Source organism: Mya arenaria, chromosome 3 (assembly GCF_026914265.1).
Source record: "Mya arenaria isolate MELC-2E11 chromosome 3, ASM2691426v1".
NCBI classification, from domain to species: domain Eukaryota; kingdom Metazoa; phylum Mollusca; class Bivalvia; order Myida; family Myidae; genus Mya; species Mya arenaria.
In genome coordinates, this window is record NC_069124.1 from 26,707,678 (window position 1) to 26,732,382 (window position 24,705).

The 24,705-nt window shown below is 43.0% G+C and overlaps 2 protein-coding genes across 3 annotated transcripts in view; both read left to right on the forward strand.

Annotated features, from left to right (window-relative positions):
• The window catches only part of LOC128225894 (WD repeat-containing protein on Y chromosome-like), a 31,523-nt gene extending 29,947 nt beyond the window's left edge, over window positions 1–1,576 (forward strand). Inside the window, 2 exon segments of the mRNA XM_052935792.1 lie at window positions 455–570; window positions 1,071–1,576. Of these exon segments, the coding sequence (XP_052791752.1) occupies window positions 455–570; window positions 1,071–1,230 (276 nt within the window). The 3' untranslated portion in view covers window positions 1,231–1,576.
• A 2,060-nt stretch (window positions 1,577–3,636) lies between these two features.
• LOC128227856 (E3 ubiquitin-protein ligase TRIM71-like) lies at window positions 3,637–10,368 on the forward strand. Of its 2 annotated transcripts, none has more exons than XM_052938755.1 (4): window positions 3,637–3,673; window positions 5,933–6,843; window positions 8,380–8,460; window positions 9,192–10,368. In XM_052938755.1, the coding sequence occupies exons 2-4, from the start codon at window positions 5,937–5,939 to the stop codon at window positions 10,019–10,021; spliced, it is 1,818 nt and encodes a 605-aa protein (XP_052794715.1). In that variant the 5' UTR covers window positions 3,637–3,673; window positions 5,933–5,936; the 3' UTR covers window positions 10,022–10,368. The 2 variants fall into 2 exon arrangements, with proteins under 2 accessions (XP_052794715.1, XP_052794716.1); XM_052938756.1 differs by having other exon boundaries at window positions 8,383–8,460.
• The last annotated feature ends 14,337 nt before the right edge of the window (window positions 10,369–24,705 follow it).

Sequence of the window (24,705 nt, forward strand, 5' to 3'; positions counted from 1 at the left end):
TTAAACATCAGTGCTAGTGTCCTCTGTCCATGATAATGCTCTAGTAGAGCTTGACCCATAACCTCTCTAGTGAGAGGTAGACCCCTACCAATTAGGCCATTTTCACTAAATCTTCGTACGAAATGTTTTTGCAACTGCTATTCCTGAGATATTCCAGTTATAATAGATACTTGTTTGTGCATTTTATTACAGAATTGACCATGTCTGCTCTGAAATTAGATAATTCCTTAATTCAATCTTTCTTAAACTTGGTTAATAATGTCATAATGATCTTGATAATAATCTTATGGCTATAGATTAGATACTAAGAGTTATGTCTCTTCAATTGTTAAAACTTGACTAAATTGATATTTTCATTTTTTTTCTTATCCAATTAAAACATATCATTCATATGATATTTTTGTGCATAATATTGTCTTGCTCTTGTTCAGTTTAAATGTTATGTATTTTTCAGACAACGCGGACCCCCACTCCTCCGGTTGTGTACAGCAAACAACAGTACCATATAGATGATGACACTATAGCTAGTCTCATTAGGGAAAAGACCTTCAAGAAGGGAACAGGGAAAAGGTACAGGGCCAGCTCCATGTACTTTCATTTCATTGGCTGATTGTTTAGCATGGTGTTATCTGCATTATAGTAATGCAGTGTTCACTTACTTCCGACTTTTTTTGCTTTTTTTGCGATTACTTAGTGAAATAAATTTTGACATCTAACCCAAATTTAATGATTATCCTCTGTACTGTTTTGTTTGTATGAAGCTCATCCATTTTGCAAAGTATACATCAAGATAATCATGTTAGATTTCCATTTAATAAGTCATGAAATTCATGTGTACCAAGGGCTGTAACTCTGTTTTCATTAAATGTTTGCTTATGTCCCCTGATTGACTGGCTTTTCTTTAAAGATCGAACAAACATTAGCAACCGGTTTTGTCAAAACATCAAGATGGTGTTTAGTTGTGTGTGTACTAGACATACTACAATTAAAGCTTTACTGTTTACACCAAACCCTACGAATTTATCAGTCTGATTGAATAAATGTAAAAAATGAATATTTGAAAATTTCAGACAACGTCATGAAAAGCTCCGCCCTGTGCGCATTGATAGAGGCGGGCCAAGCGAATACCAGATGCTTCGAACCCTCGATCTAGAAGACACACCCAGACCTAAAACCCCCACCTTGAAATTGGACAAGAATGATCCTTTCAACTTTAACTTTATAGACTGAGAAATATGTGATATTCTATTGTTTGACTTTGCCATTGGATTGTATATTGAATTATTGTCTGTGATAAAAATGAATTTCTGCTGCCAGATGTGCATAATCGTTTGAAAGGGTAAGAAATGTAGATTATAAAATTTTAGTACATGTGTAATTGACATGACGCTAAATTGGATCAAAAACACCTCTTTGTTTAACAAAAGAATATATTGAATCCAAGTTCACATGTATTTGTATGTCCAGGGTTATCATGTGCCTAGTAAAGCATTCCATTGGTTAAACAGTTATGAATATTTAAATCATGGTGAATCAGCATCATGTTACCATGTGACTTGTAAAGCATTCCATTGGTTTAACAGTTATTATGAATATTGATATCATGGTGAATCAGCTTCCTGTTACCATGTGACTAATGTAACGCATTCCATTGGTTCAACAATTATGAATATTTATATCATGGTGGATCAACATCCTGTTACCATGTGACTTGTAAAGCATTCCATTGGTTTAACAGTTATGAATATTTATAGCATGGTGGATGAGCATCCTGTTACCATGTGACTTGTAAAGCATTCCATTGGTTCAATAGTTATGAATATTTATATCAGGGTTGATCAGCATCATTTTACCATGTGACTTGTAAATCTCTTCATTGGTTCAACAGTTATGAATATTTAAATCAGGGGAGATCAATGTCCTGTTAACATTTGACTTGTAAATCTCTTCATTGGTTCAACAGTTATGAATATTAATACCAGGGTGGATCGGCGTTATGTCAATTATGTACATGGACATGTGTACTTGTAAGTTGAGATCTGTATTGTGTTGCGATAGGCTTCATATACTTACTTCTTCGAGTTAGAATGTGAATTTGTTATTTCTTATAACTGTATGTGTCGATTGGTTTCTTCCGGAGTTTTTGACCGGCAGCATCTGCTACGCTGTGATAGATTAAAACACTGTTATTTATGTTGCACCAAAAGACGTTCTGAATCGAACATTTTATTTGTTGTCACTATGTGTGTATTGTTGTTGAACTCTCTTCCTTACAAAGTCATCTTTTAACATTTCCTGAGTACTGTAATAAAATAAATTAAAGTTATGTTTGAATTTTTTATTTCAAAAATGATATATCACATGATATATCACAGGGGCGGTTCAGGATTTCGCTTTAGAGGAGGCACACTTTGGAAGTGCAACAGAGAAAGTGCGCTCGCTTCCCAAAGAATAGGAACAATCCATGGGTTTCAATTGGTTAATTGGGGCTTGAAGTAGTCCCCAGGGAAAAATTGAGACATTTCAGTCTGAAGTATTGCATTAACAGGCTTAAAACTAAGCAGTCATATAAGAAACCAATAACTGAATTCTATTGTCTTCAGTACCACAAATCGCTATCAGTTATCGTCAGATGTTTTTTTTTACATGTTAAAAGACTAAATGCGCCTGGATTACAAATGGGTGTTATGGGATTTTAATTGAAGAATCTTAAAGCTGCACTCTCATAGATTTAGCGTTTTGACAACTTTTTTATTTTTTGTATTGGAACGAGCCAATTTTTGAGAAAATCCATGGAAACCAGTTATATAAGACTGCTGACAAAAATTAGATCGCAGATTATTAAATTTAAGTTCAAAAATTGATGTTTTATGCATTTTTCTTAAACCGTTAGTAACGGTTTAAGCCACAAAACATTAATTTTCGAACGGAAATATGAAAATCTACGATCTGATTTTTTGTCAGCAATCTTATATCATTAGTTTGCAGATATTAACACAAAAATTTGCTCTTTCTAAGACAAAAAATAAAAAAAGCTGTAAAGATAGTATATCTGTGAGAATACAGCTTTAAATAAATCGTGGGAGGAACCGAGGGGAATACGCAGTTATAGATAATTACGCAGAAAATGGAAAAGAGTTGTCAACACTAGAAGACCCTGCCTTACATTACGTACTACAAATAGTCAAAAGGTCCTCAGCCAATCCGGGGTTTCCTTTAATTAACTTTACTCTAGAAAGCAATACATGTGCGAGATGAAAGCAATATTTATGTATCATAGGTCATAAAGGTGTACTGTCAGTAAGTGTTTAATATGAAACTAGCTCATATAATTTAAAATTTCATAACTTTACATTTCAAATTGGTAATGACAGGCACTTATTAGTTTGGGGGTCACTCAAAATATTTTTTGGAATCGGTTTGTATTGCACATATAATGCTTAAATTATATATATCATTAAATTGACTTTAAAATAAATTTATAAAAGGTTATAATTTGGTTGCTATTTGAAACATGTTCTACTTCCAATTTAACACAGGTTATATTCGTACAGATAAAAATATCAGTTTAGTATAACCTTACTGAGCTGAACCTACTTTCTGGCAATGTTTATAATCTCCCTTTGATATATTTATTGTTTACTTCCTGTACATAGTAAATCTTGGAGTAAAGGTTAAAAAATATTTATATCATTACACTTAGTTTTTATATTATATATTTGTATATATTACATATAAGTATAATAATGTTTATTTGGTTTGGTTGTATAATTTACGTGGTAGTATAAGAAGGCTTGGATATTATCTATGTAACTAAACGTACTTTTCTTAAATTGTTTTGATCTAGTTTCGATTTAAAATTCATTTTATTACATTTGAAAACAGTAAGATGTTTAGTATATTTAAATGATAGAACTAACAAATGAGTACAATCTTTCAATATAAGATTACATTTTTGAAAACAATAAAAGTAAATCATGTAATAGTTAAAGTATGTTATAGTATGTAAAAGTGTCTGCACAAATGTTGTCTTACATACAATTTAATTTCTAGCGTATGAATAATTGAATAGTGCAAATCCAAACCATAGGTATAGCACAGTAAAGCTTAGTCTTCGTGTCATTGTACATATATATGAAAATGCATACAGTTATCACTACCGAATCATTGCAATCATGCAGTTATTAGCAAGGATACACATGAACAGTCACATGTGAAAGCATGTATTTGCTATTTTTTTCATGGGGAAAAAAACTCACAAACCAATGAAAGATTACTCTTTTGGACAAACATCTTTCAAGTTAGTCCCAGTGGTTGGAATATATAGAATTTGGTTTCCCAGCCTATCTCTGGATATTTTATTAAATGCCGAAACATCCATCAACCAAACTTATAAAATATCATCATTTCTATGGATAAAGTGTTCTACATCCATTTAAAGCAAATGTGATATCCATACAGTGAAGTGTAACCTTACCAAGCTTGACCTAATTTCTGGTTATGTTTATCTCCTTTGCAATATTTATTATCTTCTTTATGTTCACCCTTAAACTTGAAGTAAAGGTAGAATTCATTTTGAATCATAACATTCGTATTTATATTTATTTTATTTCGTTAAAGTATAAGAATGTTTTCTGAGTTTGTTTGTTTCATTTACAATTGCTTTTTCTTAAAAAATGCGTTGATCTAGTTTCGATTTTGATTTCATTCTTAAACATTTCTTTGACAGTTAAATATCCAAGCTTTTAAACTGTAGAATGCAAATGATACAAACAAACTCAGGAAACATTATAATACTTTAACGAAATTCATACATCATATATCATGAAGTTAAATGAAATTTTGGATATTTATAACTATCTTTGTGTACTATATATACACTGTTCTGAAAATGTATTGATCAAGTTTCGATTTTGAATTCATTCTTTGACATTTAAATACAGCATATATCCTGAAGTATATGTTAAGTTTATTTATATGAGAGAACTAGCACGTGAGTACAATCTTAAACAATAAGATTTTAATTTTGAAATTCTAAAACTTTTAAACTGGAGTTATGAAACAATATTGGGTGAAGTGGATAAAGTTATTGTTTTGTTCCATGTTGTGTGGAACATAATTAAACAAATAGCTTGCATATAAGTGGATAATTGTAAACCCGCCATGGTTATGGCACGGGTAAACTCAGCCTTCTAGATTCGTTCCTTTATAGTGTATATAGGAAAAAATGTTCTTATACTCATAAGAATATAAGTATCTTCCATGGCCGAGAGTGTAAGATAGGTTCATTTCGACCCGAGCGTTAGATGTTTTGCGGAAACGAGGTTAACCGAAAGTACCGAAAAAGCAGATGCAAAGTGAAAATAATTGCGTATGGATATGCGATAATTCGTGGTTGTCATGGATATGCGCGCAGTGATTCAGATTATGTTAATAGTCAAATCGGTCTTAAAATAGTTCTAAGGAGAGTGAAGCATTATTTCTCAAAAGGTGCGTGAAAACTGTTTTATGGTGACATTTGACGCGCGAAATAATTAATTAGCGTTCTAAATATTGCCACAAGACAAGATTTCAGTGATACTACGGACGACAGTCTTTAACAAGGGCGATAATTACAATGTAGTGACTATTAAAAAGGAGTTCAATACGGGCATTTTATCTTCGCCCGTGGGCAAGATAAGAATTTCTAGCATGGTTGAATTATTAGATGTACTTATCTGAGGTGGGATAATGTTTTTTTTAAATTGTGGTGAAGGCCGTGAGATATGATAGTTGTTACAATGTTACTAGCGCACAATTTTACATTTATCCTTAAATATATTCATCAAAAACAGAATACAAAATGCATATCGTACACTTTTTAATGTGTTAGGTGTTTACGAATGCATACGATATTGTATATAATTTAAAATTTGTTCTTCTTAAATACCAGGATCATGGAGGTTCCGGGGAAGAAATTGCAAGCAGGACCATCTACAGCAGACACAACCTACTGCCAGCCCTGTGAACAAGATGATGAAATCCTCCCTGCTGAGGCCTACTGCACCGTCTGCAAAGAGTTCTTCTGCTCAAAATGCGCAAGTCTCCATAGAAAACTGAAGATTTCTAGATCGCACAACCTTCTTGACAAATCCAATATGCCTACATCTATCAGTGTCCACGAGGATAAACACGGATACACAGAGCCTTGTAAGACCCATCCAGAAGAGTCTATCAAATACTTTTGCAGCACCCATCAGACTCTGATTTGTGGACACTGTGCAGTACAGAACCATCGATCGTGTCATGCTGATGTCATATCAGATATATCCAAGGCCTTCAAAGATGAACAAGAGTATGGAGATGTCATAAAAACAATTGCCAGGTTATTTGAAGACATTGATTTATGCGCGTCTGATGTAAAGAAAAACGTTGACGTTGTAGCAAAGTTAGGTGAAAATGAAGTGTACAAGCTGAGAAGATATCGAGAGGAAGTTAACAAGTATTTTGAAGAAAGAGAACAAGCACTGTTAAAGCTTATAGAGAAGATGAAAATAATGGATGATGAACTACTTGGGTCTCTGAAACCCAAATATACAAACCTTAAGTCCAAGCTGGAAGAAATAAATGTCAAACTTGAAGGACAAAAAAACAACATGATACAGTTGTTTATAGAAACCAAAAAAGCTACGAAGCTATTAGGAGGTCTACAGAATGACCTTGCTGACATTAAAAAGGACAACGTAATTCACCACTACGAATTCAGAAAGGATCCAGCCACAGAGCGTCTTATTGCATCTGACACAGGGCTTGGGACTTTAGAACACATTGCGACTGAACCGCACAAGATAGCATCCGCATCAGGTATATCTGAATATTTATTTAATTAAACTATTGTAAACACCTTTGATGAATTAGAACATAACAGACAGTGTATAAAGACTTGTCTAATAGGACATAGTCTAAATAACGTATTTCTCTCTATTTACATATACATTACATTCATTGCACGTGTCTAAACATGTCAAATGATTTTGAAGTAATTTATATAGAATAAAAGGTATGTCCTTCAATTCTATTCACTACATATATGTTATAGGATTATAATAAGTTTGTTAACAAAGTGAATGAGCAAAATGAACATAATTCACATAAAATTACGCTGCATGTTTTGTTATTAAATTACGTTATACAAAAGTTTTTTTTCATAATTATAGATATTCATAATCTGGTTTTCTGATAAAGACAGTTGTTTACTGAACTTAAAAACAAATTGCGATAACGTTTAATACAGAAGTCCAAGATAGTATCGGTATCTTTATATGAAAAGGGTTCACAATCTATTATCTAGTATTTACAACAGAAGCAATAACGTTCATTACGAGATGAACAAACACCCTTATTTTAAGAAACTACAAGTGCATTAACTCAAAGTATTGAAGTCACCATAGGCATATGCAAAACTATAACTTTTAAGGTAGCCACTGGACAATTACCTGACTTTTTAATGACCAGTGATCCTATATTGTGGTATCAATTGAAAAAGGCTTATTAAAGGGACTGTACACCAGATTGGCACCAAAAAAGTTTTTTCTCTGTAACAAATCTCAGGACTATTATCTAATAGAATGTGTTACGCTTTGATATCATAATTGTAAAAAAAAGTACCAAAATGTAAAACCAAAATGTGTCGGAGACCGGGTTCGAACCCGTGACGCCAAAATTGCAGTCCAGCGTCGTATCCACTGAGCTACAACGGCTTACTCTAATTAGGTGACATAATTAAGCTATACACCTACCTCGTTAATATCACGTGATACCACCGACTAGCCAATCACGGATAAGGAATGAATTCTACCTGGTAGACTTACCATGTAATCGTATTTAATGGAAAAATACGAATAACTGCTAAACTTAAATAAATTGTAAACTATGCGATACTTCAGTTTGTAAGTTTCAATGCACACATCGATGCCAAGTTTATGTCAGTTTTCGACAATTTTCTTCTTTTTTCGCTTTTTTATCATATGGAGTACAGCCCCTTTAAGAGGATAGATAATATGTAAATTTTTATATCGAAGACTAACTACAAACAAGCTTTTTTAACTTTGGAAGATAGCTAACAAGGCCAATTCAAGCTTGATTTCAATTAAGGTAATGAATACAATAACAATGCCCGTTCAAACTGTACCAAAATTTCATGGGGTCTACAGGTAGAAAAATATAACTTTAGTACCAATGACTTGGTTAAAGCTAATTTGTCCATCGCATATCTTAACAACTTTATCAATTCGTCATTGCATTTTTTGCTGAACATTATTTATGGAAAACAAGAAGTACAATTCCTGCAAACAACGCCCCTAATACCAAAAGCTATGACAGTTATGTTTTAAATCACAGCAGAGAGCGACCATAGCATAAAAGGACCAACAGTTCAGGGAGATGGCACAAGAGAAACAAAGGAAATTTCCAAACTTACAGGTACTGACAGTCACAAATCATCCATGTAAATGAGCATTCTTATTTAAAAATGCACTCTTACTCCTGAACAAGATTTACCACAATTAATAATATTGATTTAATTAAAAAATATATGAATATATGTCGAAAACAATGGTTCTTATGAAGGATACCGAGTTTAATTTAAAAGAAATAAGTATAAAGCACAGAATTTCTACCTGATGAGACTATAGTAGACCACAGTAAATCTTTTAGCATTTACCGATCATTTAATATTTTTGCACTTTCTGCTATTAAATACACGGTTAAGATCTTGTTATCAGTAATTTATATTTTCCATAAATGTATTATTTAGTAAGTACTAAATATTTATCAGTCAAAATTGATGTTTGTTATACATGTGTATGTATTGATTTTAAATAAGAGTGTCACTTTAATGACGTATATATCCACATGATGTGCTATGTATCATTTGTCTTATGAGATATGTTTACTTCAAATTGCTATAATGCCTAGCGCTGTAATTTTTTCAAAGAGCAATGAACATAAATTAAAAAAAAACGTCGTTGAAATATTTTCAATATTGTAACGAAATATTGAAAATTAATGACATGATATTTATTAATTTGGCATTTTGAAATAAAACCATAATGCTATATGAAAACGATGATTGTTTTAAACTTTGATATGTTGCCCTATATAACGTTATTGTAACACATATATTAAAAATTACTATAAATAATTCATTACAGTGGGTCAGGCCACTGTAGACCTGACTATATTACGATTTACATCAGCTATGGGCATCCCAATGAAGTCCCAAACTGACAACAAAGACTGCTACCTGTCTAGCATGCTCAAACTTACCGGATCCAGACTGCTGATAGCTGATTTTTGCAACAACAAAGTCAAGGTGGTGGACATGCAGACCAACAGCCTGGTCTCCCAGATCAGTGTACCGGGTCAGCCATGGGACATATGTCATCTTCCCGGGGACAGGGTGGCTGTTACTATGAGTAATAAGGGTGTTCAGTTTCTTGCGACTGGAGGACAACTCGCTATTGGTGACCATTTCGAAGTTGGTGGTGACTGCCGAGGTATTGCTTACCACGAAGAAAGGTTGATAGTGTCCTTCTATTATGGAAAGGTAGCGGTACTAAATATGAACGGACATGTTATAAGGCAAATAGAAAGAGATGGCAATGGAAAGAAACTGTTCCAATGTCCTCTCTATTTAACATTGGTGTGTGAAGATTCGACTGATTTCATCTACATATCAGACCAAGGCAGGAACACTATCACTAAGCTCGACATGAACCTGAACATCATCAAGACGTTCCAGGACCCTGCATTGAAAGGTCCAAGAAGTATCACGGCACTCGGGAACCAACTGTTAATCACTGGTTGCATAAGTAACAACATTATGATTCTTGATTTGTCCACTGGTCAGATGACACAACTGATCGGGATGAAGAAGGGGATAGGAAATGCATTGTTTGCCTATTGCTCTCCGCAACAGGGCAAACTTCTTGTCACGGACGCCTACAACAATTCATTAAAGGTGTTCAATAAAATCGCATAATGCCCGCCAATGGTGTGAAATGGTCCGAAACATCAACTTATTGTTCACTTTCCCCTTGCCATTCAGTTGATGCATTCTAATGAGAATGTTACGTGGACTACTTCAGAAAACGTATTTTTTCATAATGTCATTTGTATTGAACACCGGATCGTTATAGTTCTAAGTAAAGAACACGTACTCAATATGATTTGATGATTTTGCTTTGTTTGCATTAGCAGTGCGTACAAATCCAAATATGTCATCGAAAATATAGCATTAATATTCTACCAGAAGGAAATGTTACTTTATGTGCAATGTAAGTTTACTTTAGCTGCAATTACCTATCTGAAATAAAGATTATCAGTATACATGTTTTCTTAATTGGGTTGGAAGCCATTGCTTGGATTTGTTATCAATTATCCAAAAAGGAACCACTCACTTTCAATGTATGATATTGTACCATGTTTTCGCTGTCTTTTTGTATTTTCTCTTGTCATTGGCATCTCTTTTGATATTTGTCGTAACTTTAAATATCTTAAATCTCCAGGAACAACACTGATACCGACATAGCGATTTTATTTATTTCAGAGTTTTAATATACAGCTTAAATGAAACGGGCCCCAGGGTCTGATATTGTGTTCCAATAATGGATATATGGCATTGACCTGCCTTTATATAAACAACATAGAACTGCGATAGTTTGGCACGACATTACTTGTTCTAAATCTAGTGTATGTTTCATTAGAGAAAGAATTGTCAAAAATATTCTTAAGACGGTATACAAAGTGGCGATCAGTTTAGTTTTCAATTCCTCGGCTATTCTCTTTAAATACCCGCTACAGTTCAACGCACACATATATGTTGCAAAATATAGATAATATAAATTCAGTTCACGACTAGGATCGAAATAGATGAACGTTAGCGATCTGTGACTTCCCTGACCCATTTTTTGGTAGTTTTGTTATGACTTTAACTAGTTAAATATGTTGCCCATGTGTTTGACTACTTCTCCGTCAAATAGGGTTGACTCTATTCATGTCATGACCAATTGCAATATTCTACGATTCCAAGCTACTAGCGAAAGTCAGTCGTAATTGAAAATAGAATGTTTGTATGTTGATTTTCAACTAATTGTAAATATATGACTAAGTTTTAGCAGAAATAAATCATTCAAATTATCCTCTTTTTGAAACTTTGGCCATTGACACCACCGTCAGACTGACTAGAATAAGGACAATTAGGGGAACACTCAGGATGTTCCAGTTTCTTTTTGTCTTTCATCCAACAAGCTGCACAAATATGTTGTGCAGCCCTTAATTTGCCTTTAAAAACCAATGAATGATTACCTTTTTGCAAACACTTATTTTTTTGATAAAAGGAACAAAACCATATCGTCTTATCATCTTCAGACTGAACATTATCCAATACTTTGGAACGAGGACGTGGGTTCGAAACTCGGCCGGGTTGAGCTTGTACAAAATACACGTTTCTAAATAATGAAAAACATCCCCCCATTGTTTCTACCCTAATTCTATCTCCCTTAGAACTGCAGCATAAAAAGACTTCAAATTTTGAAATGAAAAATGAGCATTAAGTACATTTATCGTCTTCAACGCAAATGTTCACTGGGGATGATGTGTCAAGTGTGCATTACAGTTAATATCAAATGTTTAAAACACATTTTAGATATACAGTGGAACCTCACTAAACCGGATCTCCACAAAACCGGAATCCTCGGGATACCGGACTTTTTTCAGAGTCCCGATTTTTCCCTTATATTTTCAATGTAAAATAATCCCCACAAAACCGGAACCTCGGAATTCCGGATACCGGACAAAAAAATCGAGAAAATTTGTTAGTTGTCAACGTAATTTTACCTCGCAAAACCGGACGTTTATTCGTTCAAACATATCAAAATGATTTTGTGTATTAGGAATTCGCGAATCGCGTGTCACTTTGTCACTTTGTTTTGACAGCCGGTGCGTCGGTAAATATTGCACCTTTGATGTTGTGATAACTCGATAATCGATAATGATGATTCCGCTGTGGATTGACTGCCGCGCGATAATCAAACGTTAATCAAACTTGTGAAAAGAAAAATTGATTGAAACATTAATTTGTTTGTTGTAGAAAATAAAGAACTAGAAATAGTAATAGAAAAGCTGTTAATTATTTATGGATTATAAAAAAGGGCGAAATATAAGCCATGTTATATCATAAAACAAACGGCGAATGTTCTAGAAAAGTTTTATAAACGGGGCGTATAATAGTTTCACTTGTGGTGTATATGCGTGCCGGTGGGCGAGAGGTGTCCAGTATGTTGTCGGATCAATCCTTTTTCGTTTTTGTCAAAGCATTAATAAATTTAGTCAGAATTGGGATAATATCTTGGACAAGTTCGATAACAAGCCTTTTTTTCTTTAGTAACCCGACATTAATATATCGCCCTTTAATTAATGAAATCATCCAAAATCAGTCTTTTTCAATAAAAGGCCTTTGTCCAATCATTTGAATATTTGAGAATGTGTAAGAAAATAATATCTTCGACAATGGCTATAAGCAGCCATATCGCTTAGATCATTCAAGAGTTATCGCCCTTTAATTAAAGTAATTACCTAAAATCGGACTTGTCCGATTAATTACTTTAGAATCCTCTCTCCAGTCGTAACCACATTTGGTCAAAATGTGTATTTGCATTATAGCTCGTACAAAATTTGATAATCAGCCATATCGCTTTTGTCACTCGAGAGATATCACCATTTACTTATAGAAATAAACTGCCCGACTAATAACTTTCGCTGCCTTTGTCTAATCATCACCAACAGAGTGAGTTTTGACAGGATTATCTTGACCAGGTTCGATAATCAGCCTTGTTTCCTCTGTCGCTCCGAAGAAATGGCCCTTGAAATTGCAATAAACTGTATAAACTGTGTTCTTATTTATAAAATAAAAAACATAATTGAATTTGATTTTGATAAAACAAAGGTTAGTTGTGATTATCACAAAGATAATTCCTATCTAAAATATAAGAAACTTTTAAACAAGTAAACATTAAGCAAATTATTAAAAAGCAAAAATAGTGATCTTCGCTTAATTCTGTTATAAGGGACTTAAAAAGTTTCGAGAAATTGGGGCCTGTATATAAATTTACGTTAAAGTGTTAATGATTGTTTTCAACTTTTAAACCATGAAAATATATGGTAACATGAGGTCCATGCAATTACACAAATTGCTACACGAATATAAAGCGAATCGAAAAGAAATGCCTGTAAAGGGTTTCCATGCCTTGTTTTTTCACTATATCCTACTTTTTTGTATTGCAGCGTTCATATTTTCTTCCGATCGTTATTTTTTTTCTTTTGTTATAGCTTTCGGTAGTTAGCACTGGAAAGCCTTGACAAAATGGCGACGGTCTTAGTGTTAACATGGTAAGAAGACACAACTGCACTTAAAGAAGAAGATAAAAGAAATACCGTGCACCCCCTACTTTTTCTCAATATAATTAAACTGAGAAACATATATATGTTAACCTTACAATGTAGCATCGTAAGATATTACTACGCATTCAGCTTGATGACGTCAAACTTCCTCTTGCGTGTTTGCTTCCGCCATATCGTGAACAACTTCTAACCGATTTCCCTCACTACCGGAGGTTCCTGTGCTGGACCGGGAGGCGGCACTTTCGCCGCTCCTGCGCGCCCATTTAAACTCGTTCTCATCCGGAACGATGTGAATCTCCTTTACATCGTTGGACTAATCTTTTCGCTGTATAATGTGCTTTTTCTTACAAATTAATAGAAATTAATGAAAGAATACACAAATGTCATCGTTAGATAAAATAACTGTGTTTTAAAGCTGCACTCTCACATATTGAACGTTTTGACTTGTTTATATTTTTTGTCTTGGAACGAGCCATTTTTTGCGAAAACCCACGGAAACCAGTTATATAAGACTGCTGACAAAAAAATTAGATCGCAGATTTTTATATTTAAGTTCAAAAATTGATGTTTTGTGCATTTTCTTTAAATATATAAGACCATTTTCTTTTCAATAAATTATTTACCAGTAAAAATAATAAAATCTCTGCCATTCCATATAAAAAATAAATAAATTCCTTTATTTTTTTGGGAGGAGGGGGGTGGAGGAGGGTGCACATTTTTCATAAACGTTCATATGATGTTAGTGCTTTGAAGTACAACCTCGTGTCTGAGATAAAGTTGTGTCTGTTTTACGTCATTCGGAAAGTTGTGCATGGAAACAAAAAAAGCAACAACATTAAACAACAAATAAACCTTGTTTACCAATGGCTGAATAAAGTTGTTGCTCAAAACTATCCTGTTGTCAGTCTCGTCAGCCTCAAGTTCCAGGGCGGGTAATCGACCTGCACCTAACCATTCGAAATGTAAATAAAAACGGCCATCTTGGACGCAAAAAGGTAAGTTTTTAAACTATAACTCCGTTTTAAGAATAAACTGGAAGATGAAATAAAGTTATGAACCTGCTCCTAATTTTTTCTCATCTTTTGGTACCTTCGTCGAGTAGAAACTCATTTAAGAACAAAAGTTACATGTGCATGGGACATTGAAACGACGTGAAATGTCAACGATTTTTTGCTATTTCTCACTATTTTTCGTCCAAGTAAGTAATTTTGTTGGTAAACCTTCCAGAAATGTAGTGTCATTTTACATTTCGAGTTTAATGACAAAGTTCAAAATCAAACGAAGAACTATTATTCAGTTAAATTGTCGCATTTCATTTATGGTACGACGCAGGGCAAGAAAATTAATGCTAAAGTGGTAAGAAGACAAAATAAATTGTAACCGGTCAAAATTCAGTGTTATAAAAACAGAATAATCAGCACTGTGTTAGCTACCTGGTAGGAGTTATTAAATATGACATGAATTGTTATTGGTCCCCGCCGTGAAATCCGGAAAAAAATGGCGGGTGGGGTAAGCGGGGGCGGCAGACCAGGGTGCAATGCGGTGCTCGGTCGCAATGCTGCGCGTAAACTGCTCCGGGCACTATCCCCAGTGCTGTAGAATGCCAATGCGGTTGTATTGGCGGTGAAATCCGGAATAAAAAAAAATGGCGGGTGGGGTAAGCGGGGCGGCAGACCAGGGTGCAATGCGGTGCTCGGTCGCAATGCTGCGCGTAAACTGCTCCGGGCACTATCCCCAGTGCTGCCAATGCCAATGCGGGTGTATCGGCGGTGAAATCCGGTATAAAAAAATGGCGGTCGGGGTAAGCGGGGGCGGCAGACCAGGGTGCAATGCGGTGCTCGGTCCCCATGCTGCGCGTAAAATGCTCCGGGCACTATCCCCAGTGCTGTAGAATGCCAATGCGGGTGTATCGGCGGTGAAATCCGGAATAAAAAAATTGGCGGGTGGGGTAAGCGGGGGCGGCAGACCAGGGTGCAATGCGGTGCTCGGTCGCAATGCTGCGCGTAAACTGCTCCGGGCTCTATCCCCAGTGCTGTAGAATGCCAATGCGGGTGTATCGGCTGTGAAATCCGGAATAAAAAAAATGCGGTGCTCGGTCGCAATGCTGCGCGTAAACTACTCCGGGCACTATCCCCAGTGCTGTAGAATGCCAATGCGGGTGTTTCGGCGGTGAAATCCGGAATAAAAAAATGGCGGGTGGGGTAAGCGGGGGCGGCAGACCAGGGTGCAATGCGGTGCTCGGTCGCAATGCTGCGCGTAAACTGCTCCGGGCACTATCCCCAGTGCTGTAGAATGCCAATGCGGGTGTATCGGCGGTGAAATCCGGAATAAAAAAAATGGCGGGTGGGGTAACCGGGAGCGGCAGACCAGGGTGCAATGCGGTGCTCGGTCGCAATGCTGCGCCTAAGCGGGGGCGGCAGACCAGGGTGCAATACGGTGCTCGGTCGCAATGCTGCGCGTAAACTGCTCCGGGCACTATACCCAGTGCTGTAGAATGCCAATGCGGGTGTATCGGCGGTGAAATCCGGAATAAATAAAATTGGCGGGTGGGGTAAGCGGGGGCGGCAGACCAGGGTGCAATGCGGTGCTCGGTCGCAATGCTGCGCGTAAACTGCTCCGGGCACAATCCCAAGTGCTGTAGAATGCCAATGCGCTTGTATCGGCGGTAAAATCCGGAATAAAAAAAAATTGGCGGGTGGGGTTAGCGGGGGCGGCAGACCAGGGTGCAATGCGGTGCTCGGTCGCAATGCTGCGCGTAAACTGCTCCGGGCACTATCCCCAGTGCTGTAGAATGCCAATGCGGGTGTATCGGCGGTGAAATCCGGAATAAAAAAAAAATGGCGGGTGGTGTAAGCGGGGGCGGCAGACCAATGTGCAAGGCGGTGCTCGGTCGCAATGCTGCGCGTAAACTGCTCCGACCACTATCCCCAGTGCTGTTGAATGCCAATGCGGGTGTATCGGCGGTGAAATCCGGAATAAAAAAAAATTGGCGGGTGGGGTAAGCGGGGGCAGCAGACCAGGGTGCAATGCGGTGCTCGGTCGCAATGCTGCGCGTAAACTGCTCCGGGCACTATCCCAAGTGCTGTAGAATGCCAATGCGGGTGTATCGGCGGTGAAATCCGGAATAAAAAAAATGGCTGGTGGGGTAAGCGGGGGCGGCAGACCAGGGTGCAATGCGGTGCTCGGTCGCAATGCTGCGCGTAAACTGCTCCGGGCATTATCCCCAATGCTGTAGAATGCCAATGCGGGTGTATCGGCGGTGAAATCCAGAATAAATAAAATTGGCGGGTGGGGTAAGCGGGGGCAGCAGACCAGGGTGCAATGCGGTGCTCGGTCGCAATGCTGCGCGTCAGCTGCTCCGGGCACTATCCCCAGAGCTGTAGAATGCCAATGCGGGTGTATCGGCGGTGAAATCCGGAAAAACAAAAATGGCGGGTGGGGTAAGCGGGGGCGGCAGACCAGGGTGCAATGCGGTGCTCGGTCGCAATGCTGCGCGTAAACTGCTCCGGACACTATCCAAAGTGCTGTAGAATGCCAATGCGGGTGTATCGGCGGTGAAATCCGGAATAAAAAAAATGGCGGGTGGGGTAACCGGGGGCGGCAGACCAGGGTGCAATGCGGTGCTCGGTCGCAATGCTGCGCCTAAGCGGGGGCGGCAGACCAGGGTGCAATGCGGTGCTCGGTCGCAATGATGCGCGTAAACTGCTCCGGGCACTATACCCAGTGCTGTAGAATGCCAATGCGGGTGTATTAGCGGTGAAATCCGGAATAAATAAAATTGACGGGTGGGGTAAGCGGGGGCGGCAGACCAGGGTGCAATGCGGTGCTCGGTCGCAATGATGCGCGTAAACTACTCCGTGCACTATACCCAGTGCTGTAGAATGCCAATGCGGGTGTATCGGCGGTGAAATCCGGAATAAATAAAATTGGCGGGTGGGGTAAGCGGGGGCGGCAGACCAGGGTGCAATGCGGTGCTCGGTCGCAATGCTGCGCGTAAACTGCTCCGGGCACTATCCCAAGTGCTGTAGAATGCCAATGCGGGTGTATCGGCGGTGAAATCCGGAATAAAAAAAATTGGCGGGTGGGGTAAGCGGGGGCTGCAGACCAAGGTGCAATGCGGTGCTCGGTCGCAATGCTGCGCGTAAACTGCTCCGGGCACTATCCCCAGTGCTGTAGAATGCCAATGCGGGTGTATCGGCGGTGAAATCCGGAAAAACAAAAATGGCGGGTGGGGTAAGCGGGGGCGGCAGACCAGGGTGCAATGCCGTGCTCGGTCGCAATGCTGCGCGTAAACTGCTCCGGACACTATCCAAAGTGCTGTAGAATGCCAATGCGGGTGTATCGGCGGTGAAATCCGGAATAAAAAAAATGGCGGGTGGGGTAACCGGGGGCGGCAGACCAGGGTGCAATGCGGTGCTCGGTCGCAATGCTGCGCCTAAGCGGGGGCGGCAGACCAGGGTGCAATGCGGTGCTCGGTCGCAATGATGCGCGTAAACTGCTCCGGGCACTATACCCAGTGCTGTAGAATGCCAATGCGGGTGTATTAGCGGTGAAATCCGGAATAAATAAAATTGGCGGGTGGGGTAAGCGGGGGCGGCAGACCAGGGTGCAATGCGGTGCTCGGTCGCAATGCTGCGCGTAAACTGCTCCGGGCACTATACCCAGTGCTGTAGAATGCCAATGCGGGTGTATTAGCGGTGAAATCCGGAATAAATAAAATTGGCGGGTGGGGTAAGCGGGGGCGGCAGACCAGGGTGCAATGCGGTGCTCGGTCGCAATGCTGCGCGTAAACTGCTCCGGGCACTATCCCCAGTGCTGTAGAATGCCAATGCGGGTGTATCGGCTGTGAAATCCGGAATAAAAAAAATTGGCGGGTGGGGTAAGCGGGGGCTGCAGACCAAGGTGCAATGCGGTGCTCGGTCGCAATGCTGCGCGTAAACTGCTCCGGCATTATCCCCAGTGCTTTTAAATGCCAATGTGGGTGTATCGGCTGTGAAATCCGGAATAAAAAAATTGGCGGGTGGGGTAAGCGGGGGGCGGCAGACCAGGGTGCAATGCGGTACTCGGTCGCAATGCTGCGCGTAAACTGCTCCGGGCACTATCCCCAATGCTGTAGAATGCCAATGCGGGTGTATCGTCGGTGAAATCCGGAATAAAAAAATTGGCTGGTGGGGTAAGCGTGGGCGGCAGACCAGGGTGCAATGCCGTGCTCGCAATGCTGCGCGTAAACTGCTCCGGGCACTATCCCCAGTGCTGTAAAATGCCAATGCGGGTGTATCGGCGGTGAAATCCGGAATAAAAAAAATGGCGAATGGGGTAGACCAGGGTGCAATGCGGTGCTCGGTCGCAATGCTGCGCGTAAACTGCTCCGGGCACTATTCCCAGTGCAGTAGAATGCCAATGCGGGTGTATCGGCGGTGAAATCCGGAATAAAAAAAATTGGCGGGTGGGGTAAGCGCGGGCGGCAGACCAGGGTGCAATGCGATGCTCGGTCGCAATGCTGCGCGTAAACTGCTCCGGGCACTATCCCCAGTGCTGTAAAATGCCAATGCGGGTGTATCGGCGGTGAAATCCGGAATAAAAAAAATTGGCGGGTGGGGTAAGCGGGTGGCGGCAGACCAGGGTGCAATGCGGTGCTCGGTCGCAATGCTGCGCGTAAACTGCTCCGGCATTATCCCCAGTGCTTTTAAATGCCAATGTGGGTGTATCGGCTGTGAAATCCGGAATAAAAAAATTGGCGGGTGGGGTAAGCGGGGGGCGGCAGACCAGGGTGCAATGCGGTGCTCGGTCGCAATGCTGCGCGTAAACTGCTCCGGGCATTATCCACAGTGCTGTAAAATGCCAATGTGGGTGTATCGGCGGTGAAATCCGGAATAAAAAAAAATTGGCGGGTGTGGTAAGCGGGGGCGGCAGACCAGGGTGCAATGCGGTGCTCGGTCGCAATGCTGCGCGTAAACTGCTCCGGGCACTATCCCAAGTGCTGTAGAATGCCAATGCGGGTGTATCGGCGGTGAAATCCGGAATAAAAAAATTGGCGGGTGGGGTAAGCGGGGGCGGCAGACCAATGTGCAAGGCGGTGCTCGGTCGCAATGCTGCACGTAAACTGCTCCGACCACTATCCCCAGTGCTGTTGAATGCCAATGCGGGTGTATCGGCGGTGAAATCCAGAATAAAAAAAAATTGGCGGGTGGGTTAAGCGGGGTCAGGAGACCAGGGTGCAATGCGGTGCTCGGTCGCAATGCTGCGCGTCAGCTGCTCCGGGCACTATTCCCAAGTGCTGTAGAATGCCAATGCGGGTGTATCGGCTGTGAAATCCGGAATAGCAAAAATTAGCGGGTGGGGTAAGCGGGGGCGGCAGACCAGGGTGCATTGCGGTGCTCGGTCGCAATGCTGCGCGTAAACTGCTCCGGGCACTATCCCAAGTGCTGTAGAATGCCAATGCGGGTGTATCGGCGGTACAATCAGGAATAAAAAAAATGGCGAGTGGGGTAAGCGGGGGCTGTAGACCAGGGTGCAATGCGGTGCTCGGTCGCAATGCTGCGCGTAAACTGCTCCGGGCACTATCCCCAGTGCTGTAGAATGCCAATGCGGGTGTATCGACGGTGAAATCCAGAATAAATAAAATTGGCGGGTGGGGTAAGCGGGGGCAGCAGACCAGGGTGCAATACGGTGCTCGGTCGCAATGCTGCGCTTCAACTGCTCCGGGCACTATCCCCAGTGCTTTAGAATGCCAATGCGGGTGTATCGGTGGTGAAATCCGGAATAAAAAAAAATTGGCGGGTGGGGTAAGCGGGGGCGGCAGACCAATGTGCAAGGCGGTGTTCGGTCGCAATGCTGCACGTAAACTGCTCCGACCACTATCCCCAGTGCTGTTGAATGCCAATGCGGGTGTATCGGCGGTGAAATCCAGAATAAAAAAAATTGGCGGGTGGGTTAAGCGGGGTCAGCAGACCAGGGTGCAATGCGGTGCTCGGTCGCAATGCTGCGCGTCAGCTGCTCCGGGCACTATTCCCAAGTGCTGTAGAATGCCAATGCGGGTGTATCGGCTGTGAAATCCGGAATAGCAAAAATTAGCGGGTGGGGTAAGCGGGGGCGGCAGACCAGGGTGCATTGCGGTGCTCGGTCGCAATGCTGCGCGTAAACTGCTCCGGGCACTATCCCAAGTGCTGTAGAATGCCAATGCGGGTGTATCGGCGGTACAATCAGGAATAAAAAAAATGGCGAGTGGGGTAAGCGGGGGCTGCAGACCAGGGTGCAATGCGGTGCTCGGTCGCAATGCTGCGCGTAAACTGCTCCGGGCACTATCCCCAGTGCTGTAGAATGCCAATGCGGGTGTATCGACGGTGAAATCCAGAATAAATAAAATTGGCGGGTGGGGTAAGCGGGGGCAGCAGACCAGGGTGCAATGCGGTGCTCGGTCGCAATGCTGCGCGTAAACTGCTCCGGGCACTATCCCCAGTGCTTTAGAATGCCAATGCGGGTGTATCGGCTGTGAAATCCGGAATAAAAAAAAATTGCTGGTGGGGTAAGCGGGGGCTGCAGACCAGGGTGCATTGCGGTGCTCGGTCGCAATGCTGCGCGTAAACTGCTCCGGGCACTATCCCCAGTGCTGTAGAATGCCAATGCGGGTGTATCGACGGTGAAATCCAGAATAAATAAAATTGGCGGGTGGGGTAAGCGGGGGCAGCAGACCAGGGTGCAATACGGTGCTCGGTCGCAATGCTGCGCGTAAACTGCTCCGGGCACTATCCCCAGTGCTTTAGAATGCCAATGCGGGTGTATCGGCTGTGAAATCCGGAATAAAAAAAAATTGCTGGTGGGGTAAGCGGGGGCGGCAGACCAGGGTGCAATGCGGTGCTCGGTCGCAATGCTGCGCGTCAACTGCTCCGGGCTATATCCCAAGTGCTTTAGAATGCCAATGCGGGTGTATCGGCGGTGAAATCCGAAATAAAAAAAATGGCGGGTGGGGTAAGCGGGGGCGGCAGACCAGGGTGCAATGCGGTGCTCGGTCGCAATGCTGCGCGTAAACTGCTCCGGGCACTATCCCCAGTGCTGTAGAATGCCAATGTGGGTGTATCGGCGGTGAAATCCGGAATAAATAAAAATGGCGGGTGGGGTAAGCAGGGGCGGCAGACCAGGGTGCAAAGCGGTGCTCGGTCGCAATGCTGCGCGTAAACTGCTCCGGGCACTATCCCCAGTGCTGTAGAATGCCAATGCGGGTGTTTCGGCGGTGAAATCCGGAATAAAAAAATGGCGGGTGGGGTAAGCGGGGGCGGCAGACCAGGGTGCAATGCGGTGCTCGGTCGCAATGCTGCGCGCAAACTGCTCCGGGCACTATCCCCAGTGCTGTAGAATGCCAATGCGGGTGTATCGGCGGTGAAATCCAGAATAAAAATGGCGGGTGGGGTAAGCGGGGGCGGCAGGCAAGGGTGCAATGCGGTGCTCGGTCGCAATGCTGCGCTTAAGCGGGGGCGGCAGACCAGGGTGAAATGCGGTGCTCGGTCGCAATATGCGCGTCAGCTGCTCCGGGCACTATCCCCAGTGCTGTAGAATGCCAATGCGGTGGTATCGGCGGTGAAATCCGGAATAAAAAAAATTGGCGGGTGGGGTAAGCGGGGGCGGCAGACCAGGGTGCAATGCGGTTCTCGGTCGCAATGCTGCGCGTAAACTGCTCCGGGCACTATCCCAAGTGCAGTAGAATGCCAATGCGGGTGTATCGGCGGTGAAATCCGGAATAAAAAAAAATTGGCGGGTGCGGTAAGCGGGGGCTGCACACCAGGGTGCAATGTGTTGCTCGGTCGCAATGCTGCGCGTAAACTGCTCCGGGCACTATCCCCAGTGCTGTAGAATGCCAATGCGGGTGTATCGGCAGTGAAATCCAGAGTATAAAAAATTTGCGGGTGGGGTAAGCGGGGGCGGCAGACCAGGGTGCAATGCGGTGCTCGGTCGCAATGCTGCGCGTCAACTGCTCCGACCACTATCCCCAGTGCTTTAAAATACCAATGCGGGTGTATCGGCTGTGAAATCCGGAATAAAAAAATGTAGGGTGGGGTAAGCGGGGGCGGCAGACCAGGGTGCAATGCGGTGCTCGGTCGCAATGCTGCGCGTAAACTGCTCCGGGCACAATCCCCAGTGCTGTAAAATGCCAATGCGGGTGTATCGGCGGTGAAATCCGGAATAAAAAAAATTGGCGGGTGGGGTAAGCGGGTGGCGGCAGACCAGGGTGCAATGCGGTGCTCGGTCGCAATGCTGCGCGTAAACTGCTCCGGCATTATCCGCAGTGCTTTTAAATGCCAATGTGGGTGTATCGGCTGTGAAATCCGGAATAAAAAAATTGGCGGGTGGGGTAAGCGGGGGCGGCAGACCAGGGTGCAATGCGGTGCTCGGTCGCAATGCTGCGCGTAAACTGCTCCGGGCATTATCCCCAGTGCTGTAAAATGCCAATGTGGGTGTATCGGCGGTGAAATCCGGAATAAAAAAATTGGCGGGTGGGGTAAGCGGGGGGCGGCAGACCAGGGTGCAATGCGGTGCTCGCAATGCTGCGCGTAAACTGCTCCGGGCACTATCCCCAGTGCTGTAAAATGCCAATGCGGGTGTATCGGCGGTGAAATCCGGAATAAAAAAAATGGCGAATGGGGTAGACCAGGGTGCAATGCGGTGCTCGGTCGCAATGCTGCGCGTAAACTGCTCCGGCACTATTCCCAGTGCAGTAGAATGCCAATGCGGGTGTATCGGCGGTGAAATCCGGAATAAAAAAAATTGGCGGGTGGGGTAAGCGGGGGCGGCAGACCAGGGTGCAATGCGGTGCTCGGTCGCAATGCTGCGCGTCAACTGCTCCGGGCACTATCCCCAGTGCTGTAGAATGCCAATGCGGGTGTATCGGCTGTGAAATCCGAAATAAAAAAAATGGCGGGTGGGGTAAGCGGGGGCGGCAGACCAGGGTGCAATGCGGTGCTCGGTCGCAATGCTGCGCGTAAACTGCTCCGGGCACTATCCCCAGTGCTGTAGAATGCCAATGTGGGTGTATCGGCAGTGAAATCCGGAATAAAAAAAATAGGCGGGTGGGGTAAGCGAGGGCGGCAGACCAGGGTGCAAAGCGGTGCTCGGTCGCAATGCTGCGCGTAAACTGCTCCGGGCACTATCCCCAGTGCTGTAGAATGCCAATGCGGGTGTATCGGCGGTGAAATCCGGAATAAATAAAATTGGCGGGTGGGGTAAGCGGGGGCAGCAGACCAGGGTGCAATACGGTGCTCGGTCGCAATGCTGCGCTTCAACTGCTCCGGGCACTATCCCCAGTGCTTTAGAATGCCAATGCGGGTGTATCGGTGGTGAAATCCGGAATAAAAAAAATTGGCGGGTGGGGTAAGCGGGGGCGGCAGACCAATGTGCAAGGCGGTGCTCGGTCGCAATGCTGCACGTAAACTGCTCCGACCACTATCCCCAGTGCTGTTGAATGCCAATGCGGGTGTATCGGCGGTGAAATCCGGAATAAAAAAAATTGGCGGGTGGGTTAAGCGGGGTCAGCAGACCAGGGTGCAATGCGGTGCTCGGTCGCAATGCTGCGCGTCAGCTGCTCCGGGCACTATTCCCAAGTGCTGTAGAATGCCAATGCGGGTGTATCGGCTGTGAAATCCGGAATAGCAAAAATTAGCGGGTGGGGTAAGCGGGGGCGGCAGACCAGGGTGCATTGCGGTGCTCGGTCGCAATGCTGCGCGTAAACTGCTCCGGGCACTATCCCCAGTGCTGTAGAATGCCAATGCGGGTGTATCGGCGGTACAATCGGAATAAAAAAAATGGCGAGTGGGGTAAGCGGGGGCTGCAGACCAGGTGCATGCGGTGCTCGGTCGCAATGCTGCGCGTAAACTGCTCCGGCACTATCCCCAGTGCTGTAGAATACCAATGCGGGTGTATCGACGGTGAAATCCAGAATAAATAAAATTGGCGGGTGGGGTAAGCGGGGCAGCAGACAGGTGTGCAATGCGGTGCTCGTCGCAATTGCTGCGCGTAAACTGCTCCGGGCACTATCCCCAGTGCTTAGAATGCCAATGCGGTGTATCGGCTGTGAAATCCGGAATAAAAAAATGCGGGGGGGTAAGCGGGGGCTGCAGACCAGGGTGCATTGCGGTGCTCGGTCGCAATGCTGCGCGTAAACTGCTCCGGGCACTATCCCAAGTGCTGTAGAATGCCAATGCGGGTGTATCGGCGGTACAATCCGGAATAAAAAAAATGGGCGGGGGTAAGCGGGGGCTGCAGACCAGGGTGCAA